The sequence below is a fragment of the Urocitellus parryii genome, chromosome 3, assembly GCF_045843805.1.
Source record: "Urocitellus parryii isolate mUroPar1 chromosome 3, mUroPar1.hap1, whole genome shotgun sequence".
NCBI lineage: Eukaryota > Metazoa > Chordata > Mammalia > Rodentia > Sciuridae > Urocitellus > Urocitellus parryii.
This window is the reverse complement of record NC_135533.1, coordinates 178,886,169-178,902,088: the sequence shown is the minus strand read 5'-3', so window position 1 is coordinate 178,902,088 and position 15,920 is coordinate 178,886,169. Positions and strand designations below refer to the sequence as shown.

The 15,920-nt window shown below is 35.1% G+C and overlaps 1 protein-coding gene across 2 annotated transcripts in view; it reads right to left on the bottom strand.

The window, feature by feature from the left end:
* Positions 1 to 568: 568 nt before the first annotated feature.
* The window catches only part of Rab5a (RAB5A, member RAS oncogene family), a 28,924-nt gene continuing 13,572 nt past the window's right edge, over positions 569 to 15,920 (bottom strand). For both annotated transcript variants that reach the window (XM_026395918.2, XM_026395920.2), the window contains exons 3-6: positions 9,273 to 9,424; positions 8,880 to 9,002; positions 5,940 to 6,033; positions 569 to 1,348 (exon numbers count right to left, since the gene is read on the bottom strand). In XM_026395918.2, coding sequence (XP_026251703.1) covers positions 1,233 to 1,348; positions 5,940 to 6,033; positions 8,880 to 9,002; positions 9,273 to 9,424 — 485 coding nt within the window. In that variant the 3' untranslated portion in view covers positions 569 to 1,232. The remainder of the gene's footprint in view (positions 1,349 to 5,939; positions 6,034 to 8,879; positions 9,003 to 9,272; positions 9,425 to 15,920) is intronic.

Here is a 15,920-nt window from a genome sequence, read left to right as displayed (position 1 = left end):
AATTCTGAATTACTGTAAAATGTACAAGTTCTGCTAGCAGTTCAACACTTAAATAGATTAAATCATCTCTGACACATGGTAGATTTCATATAATGAAAAGACCTAAAATAATTAGTGCAATATACTGAACTGATCAAAATAAAATGGACTTTCAAAAACAAGGCTGCAAGATTGTTACTAACAATGCAATATTTATGTTACAAATTACAGGTACATTGTTTATTATGGTTCTAGTTATGAGGAACAACTGAAGCCCCTTCCTTTCAAAGGAGGAAGAAATAATTAGCGGTTTTAGTAACTGTACATTTTGTATACTTTAAGCAATTCTTAAATATTACAGAAAAATAATAAACATATGGAGACAATGCAGTACCCTATTTACAGTACAGATGGAAATCAAATTTAAAGTAATCAAGTTTGAATGTACATAATTGTTAGTGCACTGACTATATTTATGTTCAAAGGGAACAAAAGCCCCTTCCCTATCCCCAAACAAGACCTATATAATGGCCAGCAGTGATTAAATATAAATCACAGACACCTGGTTTGTTTCATTTTTGTTGAAGAGCTCACATGAAGAGAACACTATTTATTAAATTGCATTTATCTGTTTTTATACTCTTAAAACAAGATGGGGCTACATTTGCTTTTTTACCCCATTTAAAAAAATAATGGGACTGGCTATAATTTTGATGCCACTAATTTCCTTTTTCTTCCTGGAGATGTGGGACGGTATTCTTATGGTTAATTTATTATTAAAATGTGGAATGTACACTTTAGATAAAAGAAATTATCATTTGCCTGAATACTGCGGCTAAGCATAAACATCTGGAGAATCCTAAAAATGTTTTTTCAAAAGTCCAAATTAATAATTTCTAAATCTTTTCCATAGATGACTACTGCTCCAGTTTGGAGAAACTGGATGGTTAGCTGTGGATCCAGTCATTTATCTTGATATCTCTAATGATGACAAATGATTCCCTCGTAACCTTCCAATGAAACAAGTATACACATAGTTCCCATCTTCCCTTTCTATTGCTGTAACATTAGTTAGAGGGATACATGCATGTTATTAAAAATTAAGTTCAAAACACATAAAATAATTCTGTATTAGAAACTCGACTCTATCGTAAGTCTCTTCTTTTTGGAAGTCATACTGGGCCGGTTAAATGCTCCAATCCCGCTGTTAACATTTAGGAAGCAGAATATTCCAGCTAGTTCAAACTGGAGGTTTAGTTACTACAACATTGACTCCTGGTTGGTTGTGTAGGTTCAGTAAGGTCTACTCCTCTTCCTCTAGTAGAATTTGCTCCTGGATTCTGTGGTTCATTCTTTGGCAACTTTTTAGCTGAGAGACAAATTATTAAAATAAATAAAATTAGAATATTCATATTAAAATTACTTTTATCTGCTTATTTATAATTTCTTTCTAGTTATGGTTATATGATGGTCATTCACTGCAAATATTTATTTGAATGAAATGAGTATCTACTCAATGCCAACCCCCCCCCCCCATTGATAGTTGTTCTAAGGGAGTATATGTTTGGGAAGGGTTAGATGACGACCAGTTGTAGAAACATAATCAAGACTTAAATTTGACTAGAGCTATATGTAATTCTTTTTTTTTTAAATTTTAATATTTATTTTCTAGTTTTCGGCAGACACAACATCTTTATTTTGTACGTGGTGCTGAGGATCGAACCCGGGCCATACGCATGCCAGGCGAGCGTGCTACCGCTTGAGCCACATCCCCAGCCCCTATATGTAATTCTTTATATATGCTTAATAATACCAACAATGTTTGTCCTCCCCAGTGCAACCTAATTATCATCCAGAAATATGAAGATCACATCTCCTTTTTCTTTCTTGGCTTCTACAGTCTTCAACCATCTACCTTTTCTTCCCTTAGAAAACTGCCCTGCCCTTTCCCCAGTGAACAAGAGCCTTCAATATACTAGGCAAGTGCTCTACCACTAAGTTATACTCCCAGGTCCTTTTTTTCCCTTATGTGCTGATAAAGAATCCTCATCTGATTCACCAGTAGTTGTATCTAATTATAACTGATTCTAAAAGGTCTATCTCCAAAAACTAGATCCCAATTCTGCTTTAAGTTAAGATGAGTGTGGCTGATCAAATTTGGACAAAGCCCCTGAACCAACATTTATGGCTTTAATTTTGCTGAGTTCTGCCAGCTAATGGATATTTTCTAGAGTATGAAAAATGTTTAATTACTAAGGTGTTTGAAGTTGCTGGATTCACTTTTTGAGGGGAGAGGTTATTAACATTATATGTCTAGAGTTCTTATTGTAAGGGTGTTTGGACACTGATATGATAATCTTGGAGATACAATACCATGGGAAGACTAATTTTACCATAGCCTTGATTCAGGTTACTCAGGAAGCTGAATATGTTCTACTTTAAAATCTGATTGTTTAGTTGCATTTTGGATCTTTTACACTTTATTTATTCTGTATGTTCCACATCAGCACTAATTATCTTTAGAATCCTAGATGCTGGGACTGGGAAATGGATCCAGGAGATACAAAGGAGCACTGAAGTTTGGGTTCTAGGTACAGCTCTAGGAATGGCTCTACAAGATGATAGCATAAATGGTAATATAATGTTAAATTTCTAGTTAAATTTATTTATAAACAATGCCTTGTAGGTACTGAACACTAATACCAGAGGTAGAATAAGTTAGCATTATAAAACTGTACTATAATTAGGTTTTGGAATGAGTAAGCATTTCTCTCTTTAGCTTACTTGTTTCAGGGCTTTCAGAAATTACATCTGAATAAGATTAGGAGGTTGAAGGAAATAAACTGGAATGAGTTTTTAAGTCCTTGAACTGATTAAAATTGTTCAGTGCACTACTGTGTGATTTAAGGTACTAATCTTGTGATGAGAAGAGCACAATTCCATTTATATTTCGAATTTCTTTCAAGCAGGGAAACATTCTGCATTGCGGATGTAATTCAGTGGCAAAGTGCTTGCCTAGTATGCGTGAGGCCCTGGGTTTGATTACCAGAACCAAAACCAAAAAAACCCTAAAACAACAAACAAACATACATTCTCACTGGGGCGGGAGGGATGGAGGACACTAATAGGCTACTTTATAATGAAAAGTGACCTTATATAACATATCTGAATAAAAGGTACAAATTATAGCCCACCCTATGATCTTTCTTTTTCTGCAGTACGGGGACTGAACTCAGGGCCTCAGGAATGTTAAGACAACAAGTGCTCTACTACTGAGTTACAACTTCAACCCAGTGAAGTCTTAATACCATGGAAAACTTGAAAATCCAGGCTGATTTGAGCAACCTATTATCTCCTTGTTTCCTGTTATTAACTTTTTAAATGTGATTATGTGCATAACTTGTCCCATTTTTTTTTTAAGAGAGAGTGAGAGGGAGAGAGAGAGGAGAGAGAAAGAATTTTAATATTTATTTATTTTATTTATTTTATTTTATCGGCGGACACAACATCTTTGTATGTGGTGCTGAGGATCAAACCCGGGCCGCACGCATGCCAGGCGAGCGCGCTACCGCTTGAGCCACATCCCCAGCCCCAACTTGTCCCATTTTTAAGAACAGCATGTTGTCATATATAATCTTTCAAATGGTACTAGTATTTCCTTAGCAAATTGCTTAAGTTTTTCAGGAAAACATCTTACACAACAAACAGGCAAGTTTCCCCCCCCCCATTTCAAATAATCCACCATTAAGCTTGATCACCTAGTGCAAATTATGAGTCCTTGGATGCTTTTACCGGGTTTTCTTTAGCCTTTGATGCAGTTATTAATTGGTTAATTTGTTAAGTTCAATATAAGAATGTTTCTTTTGGAGGGTCAGAATTGTGTACACCCTAGTTAAGAATCGCTGGGATGAGAATAATGCCAGGGTCAAGAAAACTGTGGAGGCAGTAAACTCTTGATAACTACCAAACTAGACCCCCTTCAGGCAGACTCTGCATACCTCAAAACCACTGGAAGTAGGTTAACAGAAATATCTTTTGTTTTTGTTATTGTTATTATTATTTTTTAAAGGCTTGATACTGGGCTGGGGTTGTGGCTCAGTGGCAGAGCACTTGCCTCACATGTGTGAGGCCCCTGGATTCAATCTCAGCACCACAATAAATAAATGATTAAAGGTCCATCAACAGTTAAAAAAAGGCTTGAATACTACTCAAACTTTATTACCTATCATCAAAAACTGAAATAGCAATTACCATGCTAAAAGCAAAGATATTGTTTTGCCTTCCTTCTTTACCCTTGTGCCTTCATGTATGAAATCTTCTACAATGTTTACATTAAAATAATTTTGGGGGCTGGGAATGTAGTTCAGTGGTAGAATGCTCACCTAGCAAGAATGAGGCCCTGGATTCAATCCCCAGCACTACACCACCACCAACAAAACAAACAAAAACATCACCCCCCACCAAAAACCAAACCAAACCAAACCAAACCACCTAAATTAATCGATTAGTCAATCTTTATACTTATGTATCATGTACTTTTCTGAGTTATATTCATTAATACTTCAAAAAACTTGAAAAACAGAAGTAGTGCTCTATTCAGAGCAAAGGAGAAACCAAATTATTGATTAGCTAAAAAAGAAATATTATATCTAAATATTGCTCTGAGTTTTTGTCTTGTTTTAGGAGTCTATATGTATCTGTGGTTTCAGTTACCACAAATGAGTAAGGTCAGAAAATATTAAATGGAAAATCCCAGAAATAATTGACAAGTTTTAATCTGCATGCTGTTCTGATTCAAAGGATGAAATTTTGTACCATCCTGCTCTGTCCAACCTGGGACATGAATCATCTCTTTGTCTAGTATATCCACATGTATATGCTACTTGCCCATTATCACCCCCCCACTACTCCCCTCCCCCCTTCTACTACTAGCTATATTCCCAACCTTTTTTATTTTTTATTTTGAGACAGGGTCTTGCTAAGTTGCTTAGGGCCTCGATAAGTGGCTGAGGCTGATATTAAACTTGAGATTTTCCTTTCTCAGCTTTCCAAATCACCAGGATTACAGACATGTGCCACTGTACCCTGCTCCCAATACTTCTTAGTAGCCATCGAAGTTATTAGATTTACTGTTTCAGTATTGCAGTATTTTGTTCAAGTAACCCATATTTTGCTTAATAAAGGCTTTGAAATGCAAGATGATAGATGCTGGCAGTCCATAGTTGCCAAATAAAAACCATTAAGTGCTTTTTTCAAGTGAAAAGGTAAAAGTTATGGATTTTTAAAAAAAATCTGATACTAATGCTGCTAGGATCTGAATAAAAGCAAATACTTGGGGTTGAAGATGGAACTCAAGACTTTTGAGGCCCTAAATTCAATCCCCAGCATCAATTAAAGAGAAAATAATCTGTGAAATTGTGATGGAAAGAGAAATCTGTGCTAGTTTTGTTGTTTCACCTCAAACTGCAAAAGTTATGCCCACAGTATGTGATACATAGTTAAAAGATGAAAAAAGGTCATTTGTTTCTGAGTCAAGGGGAAAAAAGATTGAAAAGGCATTAAAAATAAGAGTTCAATACTATCCAAGGTTTTAGGCATCTGCTGAAGGTCTTGGAATGTACTTCCCATAGAGGAATTATTTGGTATAAGAAGTATACCATAATAGAAAAATATGTATTTACCCAAACTTTTCGGTGAAAGCTTTGGGAAAATCTGTTTAACTATCAATCCAATCCCAAGCCTAACTCACCTGAAAGAAATTTGCCTAAATTGAAGCATTACAACCTAATAGGTAGTGACTTTTCAAGTCTAACAGTATTAGTAACAGTGTTGCTTAGCAGAAGGAACCTTGAAAAGTAGTATAATTTTTAAAAAGCAAAGAATTTTTAATTCAGATAAATCAAATATATTCCATACTTGTTTTGTCTATCATTTGAAAAAAAAAGTATTATTAACCTTACCTATTGCCATGAATATTTCATTTACATTCATTGATGTTTTAGCTGATGTCTCCATGAATAATAAACTGTTGTCATCTGCATAGGACTGTGCTTCCTGTTTACAGAAAAAGAAATGAGATACATTCCTTGGACATATACTATAACTGCTTTATTTCTGTTGCAGAAAAAATGAGGCTTCTTATCCACACTCCAACTTGGTTATCTATAATCAATAACTATGTAATATGCTATAACAAAGATAGAAGCACTATCTGGGGATAATTTTACCATGTAATATACACATATATTTCACCTTTAACTTCTTATACTATCTTCCCTTAATCATCTGGTCTAATATTAAATCTGCTTTTTAATAATGAGTTTGGGGCAGGTGTGGGGATAGGGGATTATTATCCTATTCTAAATATAAAACTCTCTTTGATTTCAATGGTGATTTTTACTTATGCTTATATTAACTGTAATGAAGACTAAGAGAAATCAAATGTCGAAAACTGACTTCAATCACTGAATGAAATCCTCATGTTTAATTTTTAATGACTTCTATAGTAACACAATTTTGAACATCTCATGAATCATTCCTTTCAAAATTACACTGCCGCCTCACATTTTTGTCATACTTTACAGTTTACACATATTATTGCTTTTTATCCTCATAGCTGTTCTGAGTAACAACCAATTATCTGTACCATTTGACAAACAACTGAGGTTCCTTTGAACTTTAATATGACAGGGCCACTTTTGACTATAATTTAGTGCTCTCTATATTATTCTATAATGGGGAAGTAACTGTCTAGGAAAGAATAATAGATGTTACTACATCTCACACAGTTGGTACAAGAACTGAATGAAAACTATGCATGTAATATGCTCAGCTTAATACCTAATGGTGCAAGAAATAGTTTGCTTTTGATCAGTGCATGCATTCCATCTATCACCATCGAAAAAGAAAGATAGAAAACAGGGAAGAGATAGTGGTTGGAGTGGGATCAGATAACAAATATACAGGGAAGATTAGTGGACTAGAAGATGGAGAACAAGAGGGAGGGAGGGCAGGGGAGGAAATATTGAATTAATTTAACAAAACCATGATATATGCATATATAAATACCAAAGGGAATTTCATCTTTATGTAATATGTAGAAAGTACTAATCAGACACAAATAAAGAGGAGCCGGGCATGTGGTGCATATCTGTAATCCCAGTGGTTTGGGAGGCTGAGGCAAGAAGAATCATGAGTTCAAAGCCAGCCTTGGCAAAAAGTGAGGTACTAAGCAACTCAGTAAGACCCTGTTCTCTATAAAATACAAAATAGGGCTGGGGATATGGCTCAGTGGTTGAGTGCCTCTGAGTACAATCCCCGACACCAGAAATAAATAAATAGATAGATAAATAAATAAATAGGGCTGGGGATATAGCTCAGTTGGTGGAGTGCTTGCCTTGCATTCACAAAGCCCTGGGTTCAATCCCCAATACCACACGCAAAAAAAGAATGAAGGAACCCAGGACCTTGTGCATGTGAGGCGAGCACTCCACCAACAGGAAGGAAGGAAGGAAAGGATAAAGGAAGAGAGGAAGGGGTAAAAGGAATATCAGTAGAGTAGAGGAAAGACAATGGAGGAGGGGGGAATGGGAATTGAAATCAAATTCCTTGCATAAATGATTTGTCAAAATGAACCAAACCACTAAGTATAACTATAATGCTGTAATAAAAAAATGAACATTATTCCATCCCTGATATTTGACCACAACCAGACCTTTCTGGTAGACAAGCTAAGGAGCAAAAAAAACCCTAATAATTTTAAAAGGGTTTAATTAGAGGATTTCAAATGATTAACACTTGCTTTGTAAAAAAAACTGTGTATGTGTGTGCGCCCACATGTGCAATTCTGAGGACAAGATCCAGGGATTATGCACATGCTACGCAAATGCTCTACCACTGAGTTATACCTCCCATCCCCATCTAGAGTTATATTTTAATGAGCATTTTATACATCTGATTTATAAAACAGATTTTATAAATCTGTTATTTTCATGGTTTTAAAATCATTTGCCCCCCTTTCAAAAAAGTGCCTTCAAGTTAAATTCAACATACCTGGAAATCTACATAATAAAGCAAAAATTCATTTATAATTTTGAATTAGCTGTCACAAATAATATACAAACTAGATCTTAAATGTTTTTTCTTCTTTGGTACTAGGATTGAACCCAGGGATGCTCTATCACTAGGCTCTATCCCTAGACCTTATTTTTGAGACAGCGTCTCATTAAATTACTCAGATTGGCCTTGAACTTCCAATCATCCCACCTTGGCCTCCCAAGTAGCTTCGATTACAGGGCTGTATTATTGTATCAGGCAAGCAATCACTTTTGCTTATGTATTTCTGCACTGTTCATGAGCAATTTTTTTTTGGGGGGGGGGTGGTACTCAAGGATTGAACTCAGGAGCGCCCAGCCACTAAGCCACATCCCCAGCCCTGTTTTGTATTTTATTTAGAGACAGAGTCTCACTGAGTTGCTTAGTGCTCACTTTTGCTGAGGCTGACACAGAACTTCTGATCCTCCCGCCTCAGCCTCCTGAGCCACTGGGATTACAGGCCATTGGACACGGTGCCAGGTTGTGAACAATTTTGACAAAATCTTTGAAACAGTGTATATATATCACAATAATATATGGTTTAAAAATTCAGATTTATCAGGAGAAAAAAAACTGTGTGTTATGTGCACATGTGCAATTCTGGGGACAAGATCCAGGGATTATGCATATGTTAGGCAAATGTTCTACCACTAAGCTATATCCTTCAGCCCCATTTAGAGTTACATTTTAACATGCATAGCACATTTGTTTTATAAATCTTTTATTTTTCTATTATTTGCATGATTTTAAAATAATTTGCCAAAAAAAAAAAAAGTGCCTTCAAGTGAAAGTTAAATTCAACATACCTGGAAATCTACAGCTCTTTTATTTGCTAGATCAGCCTTGTTTCCTGATAAAGCTATTACAATGTTGGGACTTGCTTGCCTCTGAAGTTCTTTAACCCAGTTTTTGGCTCTTGCAAAGGATTCCTGTTAAATAGAGGAACAGCTATTTGGCACAGCTCAAAAAATGGTAAGGAAGCATCTTTATGAGATAAGGCTTTAAAAGGTGACTACGGGAAGGAAATTTCTTTGGACTGTTTTATTATTTGAGACATTTTTTCTTTTTTAATCAAAAAGCTTTAGTAGAAAGGTTCTATTTGACTATCAAAGGATTTTCAAAATCTCTCTCATCAAAATTCTGAATACCCAACACAGATATTCAATCTAGTTTCAATGTTTGAAGGCATTTGTACTTACCTCATTTGTGATATCATATACAACTATGGCTGCTTGTGCTCCTCTGTAGTACATTGGTGCTAAGCTGTGGTATCGTTCTTGACCAGCTGTATCCCATATTTCAAACTTTACCGTTGTGTCATCAAGACACACAGTTTGGGTCAGAAAAGCAGCTGAAAAAAAAAATATATCACTAAGTTCATCATTTTCTTGCAAATGCCTTCATAATATAAAAAATACTTGGAAAATGTGATCATAGCATACCTGTAGTTAATACAAACTTAAAATAGTTGCAAACTCTGTACTTCAAAACTAGATTTTATAGATGTCTACATGAGACCTCTGTAGTGAAATTACATACTGAAAAGGTTTAATAAAAATTTTATAAAAATTTTGTTGTGGGGTTGTAGGTGTAGCTCAGTGGGAGATTACCTGCTCAGCACACACCAGGCCTTAGGATTTATCTCCAGAACTGCAAAAATAAACATTTTGTTATAATTTTAAAAAGTTTTAAGAATGTGTTTCTAAATTGCAAAGCAATTTAAGTATATGTAAATTAATATTCTTGACCAACGTGGAGAAAAAACAGCTGTCCTCTGCATCTATGAATTCAACCAACTGTAGATTGAAAATATTCACAAAAAAGCACCTCTCTGCTGGGTATGGTGGGCACATGCCCATAATCCCAGTAGCTTGGGAGGCTGAGGCAGGAGGATCCCAAGTTTGAAGCCAGCTTCAGCAACTCTGTGAGGCCCTAAGCAACTTAGTGAGATCGTGTCTCAAAATAAAAAAAGGGGTTGGGGATATGGCTCAGGGATTGAGTGTCCCTGGGTTCAATTCCTAGTACCCCAAAACCCAAAAACCTGAACACATACAGATTTTCTTTCTTGTCATTATTCCCTAAACATTACAGTATAGCAACTATACACACAATATTTACACCGTATTACATATTATAAGTAATCTAGATGATTTGAAGTATATGGGAGAACAGAGATAGGTTATATGTACTTTATAAAGAACCCGAGCAGAGCAGATTTTGGTACCTGTGGGGATGGTTTTGGTATGTATGATCTAGAAACAATGCCCCACAGATACCTACAAAGGACTGTATATTTACAAACAACATCTGCATTGGTAACAATATGCCTTGTTCCATTTTCCTGTTTTTTATTGGCACATTATAACACATCATTACTTCAGTGTAGATTTAATTTGTTACATATATTTAATATTCACTACTACCTCTTTTGTCCTTTGCTCTAAGAATTTTTGGATTTGTACTTTTTTGTCTGTGCTCTTCTGATTCCAACTTTATTAAGAAAGTACCATCATAAAATGATATTTTATTGTTTAATTAGAAGATCCACACATAAGGGCTGGGAATATAGTTGGGTGGCATGTCTGAAACCCATCAATCACCAGCAAAACTCCTCCCCCCAAAAAACCACACACACATAGACTACTTCAGCAGCTTGCTGATTAATAGCCATCATACCTTACAATTCCTCTCCTCCATTAACTTTGATACTTAGATCCCTACCTCTGCCCTGTCACTCATTGTAAATTGCTGTGTTCCTCCCTCCCTTTTAGTTTCAGCTCATCAAATCTCTTCCTAAATTTGAATTACAAAATTTTCTAAAACTGCTATATCATCCAAAAGAATGTGATGCATCTGTATTTTAACAATACATCTACTTTTCATAAGATTGGCTAATTAATATTAAATGTGACAAGTCTAATTAAATGCATTTCTTTAATATTAGATTGTCTATTTGTTTCTCATGGTGTTTTTTTAGTAGGTCAACTGGTTGCTGGTTTTAGTACCAGCAACTATAATCTTATGAATTTTGCAAACTTAATTACAAATGTCTGGTGAACTAGATTCTAATGCACTGTTTTATGAGTTCTCAAATAGTCTTATTTAAGATATATTCTATTTCAGCTCAAACTTCTTTTGCCAAACATAAGTCTTTTCTCAAATCCTGTATTTGTTTCAAGGATACACAGACTGTCATGAAAACAACTCTTATAGAATAAAAAATATTTCTTAACAGCTGAAATCAAGAACAGTTTGATGCAAACTCAGCAGATTTTGTTTTCTCTTTTAGACATACAATGACCACAAAGCACATTAGTAATAAAAATATTCATTTAAAATTCTGTAAATCAACCCTAGGCTCAGGGAAATAAAATTCTGCTGCTTCAAAGAAAATATAGTCTAATACTCAAACCAGTTAAAACTACCACAAAGATCACCACTCTTCTTTAAAACATGTACAAAAATGCCACATAAAATACAGGCAAAGAAATATACATTAAAAGAACAATGGCCCATGAGCAAACAGAGACACTTTCAGAAATTCAAAGCTATAATACTAAGACTAAAAGAAAACTTAAAGTATTTTTATTAAAAAATTTTAAAATTATTTAAAATTTTTAACATTAATAAGGCATCTGTATTGATATCCAGTCCAAATACATACATAGGATTCTTCCTCAGAATTTAGCAAATGTCTTATCCTTCAAGCTAAAATCAGATTATATTTAACAGCTAAGCTCTTAGGCATTCTCTCTAAATCATAAAACAAGGACATCCAATATCACCATAATTTAATATTTCATATATTCTTATAACAAAATAAATTATTAAAAAGATATATTCTTTGAGAGAAGCAGGATTGTCATGAAAACAGATGATTTCTTAAATTTGGCTGGAACAAATTGAAGTCAACACCATTACAATACACTGGCAATAACCAAGTGAAAACATGTGAGAAAGGGAAAGGATCTCAGTTTAACAAAGAACATAAACAGTCATTCCTTAAATCCACTTAGAAATGATTCTTCATCCCACCCTAGTTATTATCTCCTTTGTGCTCTTAGTTCCTTGCGTAATGACGTTTCACACTTTAATAATTAGAGTTCCCTGAGAAATGACTATAGCTCCTCTCTAGCATTTAATATAAATCCTCATTCATAGAGTCATTGAAAACTTTGTTCAAAGAATAAAGTTCATGTCGCTGGGGTTGTGGCTCAGGGGTAGAGCACCTGCCTGGCATGTGTGAGGCACTGGGTTTCAATCCTCAGCACCACATAAAAATAAATAAAATAAAGGTATTGTGTCCATCCACAACATCAAAATAACAAAAAAAAGTAGTAGTTCAAAAACTGATATGTGGAACCATTTATGGGCTATTTTAGATAAGATCTTAATTAAAAGTTTCCAACTGGGAATAGATATTTCAAGTTATTATTATAAGGTTGAGTATCTCTATTTTTTTTTTTAAAGAGAGAGTGAGAGAGAGAGAGAGAGAGAGAGAGAGAGAGAGAGAGAGAGAGAGAGAATTTTAATATTTATTTTTTAGTTTTCGGCGGACACAACATCTTTGTTGGTATGTGGTGCTGAGGATCGAACCCGGGCCGCACGCATGCCTGGCAAGCGCGCTACCGCTTGAGCCACATCCCCAGCCCCAAGGTTGAGTATCTCTAATCCCAAAATCTGAAATATTCCCAAAATTAAAAAACTGAGCACTGACATGATACCACAGTAGAAAATTCCACACTACAGAATTCTGCTTTGTTTAAAAATTATTTAAAATATTCTATCAAATTGTTTTATGCATAAAATTATTTAAAATATTCTATAAGATATGAATCTTGGGCTGCAGTTGTGGCTCAACAGTAGAGCACTTGCCTACTACAAACAAGGGGCTGGATTAAATCCTCAGCACCACATAAAAATAAATGAAATAAAGGTACTGTGTTCAACTACAACTGAAAATATATATATATATATATGAATGAATCTTATAGATAAAGTGATATCTATAAGACCATAGAGTCTTCCTATAATTGCCCAGGCTGGTCTCAAACTTTCGGTCCTCTTGACCCAGCCTCCTGAGTAGCAGGAATTACAGGTGTGTGTCACCATTCCTGGCTTGATCTGAAGCATTCTGGATAAGGAACACTTATAACCCATATAACTAAATATGATCTCTCTTTTTTTTTTAAGAGAGAGGGAGAGAGAGAGACAATTTTAATATTTATTTTTTAGTTTTTGGCGGACACAACATCTTTGCATGTGGTGCTGAGGATCGAACCCTGGCCGCACGCATGCCAGGCGATCGCGCTACCGCTTGAGCCACATCCTCAGCCCCTAAACATGATCTCAAACAAAAAACACCATCAAGATATTTTTAGGGCTGGGGAAGTGGCTCAAGCGGTAGCGCGCTCGCCTGGCATGCGTGCGGCCCGGGTTCGATCCTCAGCACCACATACCAACAAAGATGTTGTGTCCGCCGAGAACTAGAAAATAAATATTAAAAAAATTCTCTCTCTCTCTCCTCTCACTCTCTCTTTTAACTTGCTAACACTGTTCATATATGAAAACCATCATAATTTTGGGAAGGAGAAAAAGACTAATTAGAGGCCTAGGTAGTTATTACAATGTATCAAAAATAGTCAAGTGCTATGGCACGAACAAGACAGAAATATTACTGGAGCAGAATAGCCTAGAACACAAAGTGTTGTATACACACACACACACACACAAACACACACACACACCCCAAGTCCTTAATGACACCCCAGAGTTCTCAAGTATTCAAATACAACTACAGTGTTCAGCTTCTCTAAAATTCAGTGCAGTACAACTAAAATTTAAGTGACATCTTCAAATCCTTATTGCTCCTAAAAAAAAAAAGCTTTACTAGTCATTTATAATTATAAAAATAAATTCTGCCACTAGAAATATTGACTGCTACATCAATACCGTAGCAACATTAACCAACCACAAACTTACCTGAATCTGAAAAACCACTTTAATTTATCCAAAATGATTATTTTCTGACTAAGAACCATCACTTTCTTAGACCTCTTCATTGTCTCTTGACTTCCATCACCAGCACTAGCAGCTGGTTTTCTTTTCAGGCCCATATTTCACAAAGAAACAGCTTTTATCACTTCGAGAGTTACTGTATACTCGATGACAAGTAGAGAAAAGCAAAGCTGCGTTGAGATGCAGGTGCTGGCCTATCTAATAGACTCCCTCTTTGAGCTACATGATGAACTCCTATTAGCAAGTTTGGTAGGCAAGCCAAGTAACATTTCTTCCTCAGCAAAACTACAAATTACTATATATCATAGTCGATGGAGAATAGCTAAAACCATATATATAAATCTGCAAATACCAAAGGCCCATAGTATGTGAGACCCTATATAATGAGCAAGGAAGAGACACTAAAATACTCTGGGCAAATGAAAAAATATTTGAATTACTATTGTTAACCCAAAGATTGGTGAAACCTAAAGATAAGCTCCCCTACATCTAATATGATCCTATAAAAACTGAAAAACATACCATTCCCACCCCAGGTCACAATTATTATTTACAGTGCCAGGAATCAAACCCATGGCCTTATTCACACCAGGAAAGCACTCTACCACTGACCTACATCCCCAGCTCTCCAAGTTATTATGTATCAACTTTGATAGAAAAGAATTATTTTTTGGAATTGTGAAAAAATGTCAGATATGACAATCAGGTTTGATTATACAAAAATTTGAGACTTCAAGTTTGCAAAGGTGAGTCATACATCCAAAACACAGGGATTTAATATTTTAATATGTAGAAAGCTCTAATGAATCTAATGAATCTTAAATGCCTCAACAATAACTGTGTAAAAACAATTCACAAAAAGAATACAGCAGAAAAGTAGTCAACATTACTAGTAATGAACAAAACTATCCATACAGCAAAATCAATTCTTATCTTCTGAACCAGCAACATGAAACAAAGAGGATTGGCAAAAACCCATGTTTTGTATTTGAGACAGGGTCTTGCTAAATTGCCCAGCCTGGCCTCAAACTTGTGATCCTCCTGCCTCAGCTTTCAGAGGAGCTAGGATTAAGGCAAATTCCATAGCACCTGGCTGTTTTTGAAATAATTCTTTTTGGGGAGGTTACTGGGAATTGAATTCAGGGACACTTGACCACTGAACTACATCCCCAGTCCTATTTTGTATTTTATTTAGACAGGGTCTGAGTTGCTCAGTACCTTGCTTTTGCTTTGAACTTATGATCCTACTGCCTCAGCATCCTATCCTGAGCCATAGGTATTACAGGAGCCCAGCTTGGAAAGAATTATGCCAAAAAATGCTAATATTTGTTAATCTAATAATTTCATGGAATCTATAAAAGATTATATAGGGATAAAAAGTACAGAAATAAACCTTTAAGCAGAAAGAATTTAATATTTAACAAAATCAACAAATATATAAATGAAAATCACTAGTGATTGGTAAGTATTAAATAGCAATTAAATTATGTTAAAACTAGTTTTAAGATGATCTATCTGAGGAAGAAATACACATTACACATGTGTATATATAAATATATCTAAATTTCTGGCAGGAATAGGGAGGGTATACTTATAAAAATATGAACAGAAAAGCATTAAAAAAAAAAAAAAACTAAAACAGTAGTGTCCCCATAAGATAGATCACAATGGATTATCCTCTGTAGAACTTTTAGAAATTATATTTAGGGTTCTGTTATAACTCTAGGATATATTAACTAAAAAGAGGGGAAGGGCCCTGTTCAAGATCTCAGAAGTAGAAAGGAAGACTGTGATCATAAAATCGAATTTTTTTTAAATGAAATTGATGT